Source organism: Topomyia yanbarensis, chromosome 2, assembly GCF_030247195.1.
Source record: "Topomyia yanbarensis strain Yona2022 chromosome 2, ASM3024719v1, whole genome shotgun sequence".
Taxonomy (NCBI): Eukaryota; Metazoa; Arthropoda; class Insecta; order Diptera; family Culicidae; genus Topomyia; species Topomyia yanbarensis.
The window spans coordinates 224,166,271-224,174,020 of record NC_080671.1 but is presented as its reverse complement, the minus strand read 5'-3'; the positions used below and the strand labels follow the sequence as shown (position 1 = coordinate 224,174,020).

At 33.5% G+C, this 7,750-nt stretch overlaps 1 protein-coding gene across 1 annotated transcript; it reads left to right on the top strand.

The window, feature by feature from the left end:
* The first annotated feature begins 532 nt into the window (after positions 1 to 532).
* Positions 533 to 1,045, top strand: LOC131680100 (zinc finger protein 433-like). The gene has a single exon (XM_058960821.1). It carries the CDS (start codon positions 533 to 535, stop codon positions 1,043 to 1,045), a length of 513 nt encoding a protein of 170 aa, XP_058816804.1.
* The last annotated feature ends 6,705 nt before the right edge of the window (positions 1,046 to 7,750 follow it).

Sequence of the window (7,750 nt, the reverse complement as noted above, 5' to 3'; positions counted from 1 at the left end):
CGGACAACTGTGCACGTTTATTTCCGAAAGCTGCTTTCAGATTCGGCCTAGCGCGGGAGAAGTTGACTACAAAGTGGATCCAGAGTTAGTACACGAGGACGCGGACGATGAGCGATCAGATATCGAAAATGCAGTGGAAGATGCTGATGAATTAAACATTTTCCTTTGGAACCAAAAACCGAAATGCGCATCAAGGGAGAGAATGGGAAGATTCACGTTACTAGAGGGTTGGGAGAGGAAAAAGTTGAAATGGGCGATTTGCAGAGCGTTTTCGTCGATTTATGGATCCGGATCGTAAGATGAAACAAAGTAGTTCGAAAGGGAGAAAAGGGATCTGATGGTTTGCCGCTAAAGAAGGATCGTTCATTACCCATTCGGAACCGATGTCCATATTGTAATAAAGAGTTTGCGGACAAGTACCTGATGACGACGCACATTCGATGGCACACGAGTAGGTTAAGGTTTTACTTATTTTCTTTTCTGTAAATTTCAATTATATACTGTTTACTGTTACAGGTGAAAAGCCATTCAAATGTGTCCCCACTGTTCGAAAACATTCACTCAATCGATAACGCTGAAGATACACGTCAGGTTGCACACCCGGGAAAACTCCGTACGTGTGCGAATACTGCGACCGAGGGTTCACTCAATCCTACAATCTGACGGTGCACCTGCGAACCCAACACAACCAGATAATGGTATAAGACGCGAAGTCGACGTGCTGCCCGAGCACAAATGTCGAGTATGTAGCAAGGTCTACCGATCGGCGAAAAGTTTCCGCCTGCACGAGAAGCATGCCACCGGGAAACTGTTCGATAGTCGCGATTGTGGTAAAAAGTATAACACATATGTGGCCAAATGCAAGGCTTCTAATACCGACGTGAAGGAAAAGATGTACTCATGTGAAATCTGCAGCCAAACATTCAAGCATCAGCAAAGCGGGGTGTACCACATGAGCAACAAAACCAAACACAAACGGTTCGACAGATGTTTTGAGAGATCTGGAGACGGACGAAGGAGAGGCGATTTGCCGAAGCTAAAATAACTTTCTCGTTCCCAAATTGTTAAAGCTACCAAGTACAACACCGGGCAACTTGAGCAATTTGTCCTGAGCATGTTTTTGGCAAGTGGTGAGGATATGTATCTGTTTATTGGGTAGTATTTGGCGCACCAACATTAGTAGCGTAAATATCCAGCGCCAGACGCAGTTTCCGTTTGATGGATTCAATGGAATCGCTATCGACAGACTCTTCATCATCTCGACTTCCATGAGCTCATTCAGTCCTTTATGATAAAATAACAATAGTCAACGCAGGCTACGGTCCGACCAGGATGTAGAATTCAACTAGATACATTCGACAATAATATCACGCAAGACTGGCAGTATATTCAACTGCTGTATGCTTTTCAAGAGCAGTTGATTCTTGGTGAGCTATCGGAAAGAATTCAAAAGAAATGGCATTTGCTTACATTTCAGCATGTATCAAACAATTGAATTCAAATAATTTGTACCTTTCCGATTAATTTGAGGCATGATTTTCCTGGAAAGACAAGTACCAACAATATCAAAATAGCACCGAATTTTTTTTAACGTGTCGAATGAATGTCGAATTTAAAGTCATGTAAATAAAACAATCAATCAGCCGAATTTCAAACTTTTTTTCGTTTTGACAACAAATTCTGTCAAAACAAATCAGTTTCGCGTTCTGCGTATTTTGCTATCCTGAATGAGCAGAGCACGTTTGTCAAACTTCTCCATCAACAAGTTTGACAAATTTCTCCATTAACAAGTTTGACAAACTTCTCCATCAACAAGTTTGACAAACTTCTCCATCGACAAGTTTGACAAACTGCAGCGTTACGCTGTTTGAAGTTTTGACAAACTGGTCAGTACACTGTTTGACAAATAGACAAATAATCGCTTTGACAAACACGAATGAAAAATTTGGCAAACTGTGTTTGATCAAATATTTGAAGAGCCAGTACACAGCAGTTCAAATTTATTTCACGAAAGATGTCAAATATTTGACGTTATTACAAACAGTGTACTGGTAGCTTTACAAACGAAGAAAAAGCTCAAAAACTTGCTCAGCAGTTTGAAAGCGTCCATAATTTTAATCTCAATGTTGTGAGTCCTATTGAAACCGAAGTCTTACAAAAATATGAAAACGTTTCAAATCAAGTAGACACGATATTGTTGAAACAAACTATCATGAGATCAAATCCATCATAAAAACAGATTTAATCCACCTAGCAGTGAGAGGAGACATTTCTTACACATATCACTGTTGGATCATTCATTAGTTGGCAAAACTCATGCGAAGTAGTAAATCAAAATTTTAAAATACACAAATCAAATTATATTAGCCTTATTAATGAAAATTTAGACTATATTTAGAAATAAGTATAAGATTGATAGAATAAATTGACTCAAACTAACAAATTGAATGAAATAAATAAATGGAATGACTGAACCTGAAATGAATAAAATTAAAGATATGAACAAAATGAATTAAATGAATCAAATGAATCAAATAAATCAAATAAATCAAATGAATCAAATGAATCAAAATCAAATGAATCAAATGAAGTAAATGAAGCAAATGAAGCAAATGAAGCAAATGAATCAAATGAATCAAATGAATCAAATGAATCAAATAAATCAAATGAATCAAATAAATCAAATGAATCAAATGAATCAAATGAATCAAATGAATCAAATGAATCAAGTGAATGAAATGAATCAAATGAATCAAATGAATCAAATGAATCAAATGAATCAAATGAATCAAATGAATCAAATGAATCAAATGAATCAAATGAATCAAATGAATCAAATGAATCAAATGAATCAAATGAATCAAATGAATCAAATGAATCAAATGAATCAAATGAATCAAATGAATCAAATGAATCAAATGAATCAAATGAATCAAATGAATCAAATGAATCAAATGAATCAAATGAATCAAATGAATCAAATGAATCAAATGAATCAAATGAATCAAATGAATCAAATGAATCAAATGAATCAAATGAATCAAATGAATCAAATGAATCAAATGAATCAAATGAATCAAATGAATCAAATGAATCAAATGAATCAAATGAATCAAATGAATCAAATGAATCAAATGAATCAAATGAATCAAATGAATCAAATGAATCAAATGAATCAAATGAATCAAATGAATCAAATGAATCAAATGAATCAAATGAATCAAATGAATCAAATGAATCAAATGAATCAAATGAATCAAATGAATCAAATGAATCAAATGAATCAAATGAATCAAATGAATCAAATGAATCAAATAAATCAAATGAATCAAATGAATCAAATGAATCAAATGAATCAAATGAATCAAATGAATCAAATGAATCAAATGAATCAAATGGATCAAATGAATCAAATTAATCAAATGAATCAAGTGAAGCAAATGAATCAAATGAATTAAATGAATTAAATGTATCAATTTAATTTAAGTGTTCAAATGAATAATATGAATGGAATGGACAAAGAAAATAAAATGAATAAAAAATAAATTAAATGAATAAATGAAACAAACGAACCAATTAAACAAAATGAAGTGAATTGACAAAATGAATAAAAAAGAGGAAAATGCATTGATTGAAATGATAAATCAATCGATGTTATAAGGTTATAAATTAATAGAAAAAATAAATTGTGTCAAAAGAATTACTTGGATGAAATGAATAAAACTGAAAAAAATAGTCAGGTTAATAAAGTGTTCTTCATTTTAAACAAAATGTATGAACTGGAAAAATGAATAAAATGCATTGAATGAAAACAGTGAATAAAATAAGTGAAATGAATGATATGACTAAAATGCACGAAATGAATAAACTGATCAGAGTGAATCCAAATGATGAAACGAATAAAGTAGATTAAATGAACGCAGATGAACAAAATTAATAAAAAAATTAAAGGGTTGTGTACAGGACACGACCACGGTGACATTAAAAGTGTAGCTTTTTCAAGAGCGTGCAAATGAATTTTATCTATCACACATATAGACTCACGTTCTTGTTCACTCGCCTATTTTCATATGTTTCAATTTGCTATATACCCTCCCCATTAAAACATAATTTATTGAAGGTCTTTTAACGGTAATCTATTAATTAATCAAGTATCTCACTAGGTGATTGGCATTATTTGGCTGATCCATCTAGTAAAAATAGGCTGGTCTGTCAAGAAAATATATTCAAAAGAATAGTTCCATATTGAGAGCTGTGATGAGGAAGCTCACGCCCGCCAACGGAAATATACAGATTCTCCATGAAATATGAAATTTCATTTAAATTTTCAATAATGTACTTATGAACTTAAGTAAACAATCTAAAGGTTAAGTATTTCTTGATCGATTAGTGGTGGAAAAAATGAAATTATTTGATAAATTACATTGTTATGCAACGTTCGCACTACCAGCTAAAACGGGTTTTTATGCTATCTTGGTGACATTTTTCTTCATTCTGCAGCGTTTTATGTTATATAGGTGTTTTATGTGGTAATAGGACTGACATAATTATATCTTCAGTACAGCAAATTAGTATACCCAACCGTTCTATTTGTTGTATACTTTAAAACGCAATTAGAACTGTGTTTTAAATACATAGGGTAGGACAGATATTCTGACTGGATAAACTGGGAAAACAATTTTAAGTCCAGTAACGCTTAAGACATGGCTTGAATTTGAATCAAAAAAGAACACCCGCTTAACAGTTATATGTCCAACAAAAAAAACACCTTTAACAGGCCAACGAGGGTACCCGGGTACCCACAAACTGAAATGCTCATAACTATGGCTTCCTTTAACCGATTTGGACACTTTTAGATGTATTGGATTCAGGAACTCGTCCACTTTTGAAGTAGAATACTTCTAACGTTTCAATATAGGGGTCCCGTTTCAAAGTTTCTGCTGAGATATTTTCCCAGTTTTCAAATGCGAATTACTTCTGTTGTACTGATCGAAATCGCTATATTTTTGCACTATCTGATTGGAAATTTGTGCATGTATATTGTATTTGATTCCGTAAAATGTACTATAACTATAAATAACAAAAATAATGTATGTGGTTCGAACAATTCAACCAAGCAGCGAGCGTTGCTAGGACCGCCTCTTTGCATCCAATGAACCGTGACTCACATATAAAAGCAGCGCATAAGAAAAAAACGTCAGTTTTCTTTCTGACTCTGTAGTTCCGTCAGCTCGAAGCAATATATTCCATGATTACCGCCACGCATCATTTCAATCATGTACAGGTGCGCCTGTTTTATGCATACAATGATCGCAGACCACAGAAAAAACAACGCTTTTTCTTTCGGAGCTAAATAAACGAATTTCAAGTGTTCGCTGCCGGTGGGGTAGTTAGGCGAGAAAGACCCCGCTCTCTTTCAATTATGTGTGACGTTCTCAAATAAATTCACCATGGCGCGCGCTCCAGAGTACACTACGAAGGAGTGTGCTCTTTTATTAGTTTTCTTCGGTATTGTGGCTGCGATTGACGATTTGAAGGAGATAATGTTGATTTGTTGAATACTGATGTAAGTTTCTGTTGAAGGTTTGATTCAGGGGGCAAACTGAAAAACGTGAAACGGGATTTTCATTTTACTTATAGGCCATTGCGCACATAATATGTGCGACTAAAAGTGCGGAAACGTAAATAAAACTGCGCTTTTACATAGAATTGTCTTGGTGTCTATTACGTACTTATGTATTATCAAACGTGGAATAAGTGCGCCTCATACAAGAAAACGATTCAATGTAAAAGCGCACTTTTATAAGATAAATCGCACTTTTATGGAGTCCAGTGTTAAATGCCATCCATAATATTTTGTTTGCGAATTTCACTGCTCTTCACAATAAAAAAATCTGAATATTAAAGATGACTCAATTGAGAAATTTGACGCAATTACATATGACGCAACTTTAAACGTGATATATTTTTATGTCATCATCGACGGACTCATGATACTCTCTTTAATAAACTCAATATTCTGTCATTATAAACAAAAACGATTGTCACACATACACTATTTTTAAGCGCAAGAAATAAAATTTGGACCCAATGGCTATATTTTCAGTGTAAGATGCCATAAAATTAAACGCATCAAACGAAGTGAAGCGCGTATATATCTCAAAAGTTCTTCAAGGTCCAACGGCTGTGCAAGATGATTTTTCGTGTGAAGATAAAAATGCAATTATATTGCTAGTTCTGCGAATTATCCGCTGAAAACGTAGTTTTTTATCAGACATGTTCGGTTGCACAAAAGGGAAAAAAGTTAGAGTGCCCTTTCGACCATTGTCAGGTTATTTTTAAATCATTCAACTCGTTTGGGCAGCATACTCGGCAACGCCATATTCGCAGAAATAAAGAAAAATAAATGATCTTGATATTAGAATACATGTATACGACTATACGCATATAATTTTCGAAAGAAAGGCAAATCTCCTTGACTCATAATTTCACAAAGTTTCGACCCAGTAAATGGTTGATCTATTCTGAATTTTGGTGAAAATTTGATTGATTTAATTTTATTTGTTTCTTCCATTTTCACGAAAATAGATAATGGGCCGATTATTTGTTGGTAAGAAGCTGCATCACGAACTGCAGTAAGGATATTTTTATTTTCGGATTGAAAATGCATCTTACTTCAATTTTACTAACGTCGCACGTAATTTTACCGTTGGAATAATGTAAAATTACGTTTTTTAATAATTTAGCGTCTTGTAAAAATAAGAATGAACGTAATAATCGGTCATTTTGTTCGCTGGCATATGTCGGCGTCAGATGACGTGAAATTACAAGAGTTTTTCGAAGTGTGTACAAGTGAAATGCTCCGTTAAAAGTAATGTCCTGGTACTACATTTGTTTGTCGGTTATTATCATACGTGACAATTGCAGGGTTATTGCGAAGAAACCTTAATATATTATTTTTATAGGACATTCGCCTGAACTCTTTTATGTTGACATTCCACGCACAAAAGCCCTTCTACTGGCTTTTAACTGTGGAGTGAGTTTAACTTCCAGTGAGTCCAAATAGTATTTGTTATCCGATTTGGCCTTTAATTTATTTCATTTGTGCATGCCATGCTTTAAAGAGGCCTATTTCTAAAATAAAGCAGCTTGACAAATGCCTCTTGATCCCACTATACACATGTGTAACGAAATATTCAATAATGTGAGTAGTAAAGGTAGGTAAACTTCGTAAAACGTACATATCGGTTTAAAAATTGTACGCTATATCGAATTGTACGTTATATCGAGGTATTAGGACAAATAATGAAAAAAAATGAGATTTGTTGAGTAATTATCAAAAAGTTTGATGTTTCTGAATTTTAACTCTAGCGTTTTTATTTTTGTTTTATTCCTCAAATTCTACACGTTCAACAAGTTACATTTTATGACAATTGATTGAAGAATAATAAAGATATATGCATGAGAAAATGATAAAATTTAATATGAATGACTAAAAGCCCTATAACCCCAACTTCTCGTATTCGGACTAAGGTCAAAAGGGTTTTGTTCGATTTCTGAGATTTTTTCACATTAGAATAACTACAAAATATGTACGATTTGCGTTACGGAGCAGAAAAATCATTAAAAATATGGCATTTTGGGGCAAAAATGACCAAGTGCTCCACTTTTCCGTATTTTCCTAGAAACAAAAATATTTCCATTCAAATACTAAGTTTATTTCCTTTGAAAAGATGTATAAATTGTAATT

What these genes read in the sequence shown, in the direction of transcription:
- LOC131680100 (XM_058960821.1), top strand. Translation starts at nt 533, where the DNA reads ATGTGTCCCCACTGTTCGAAAACATTCACTCAATCGATAACGCTGAAG.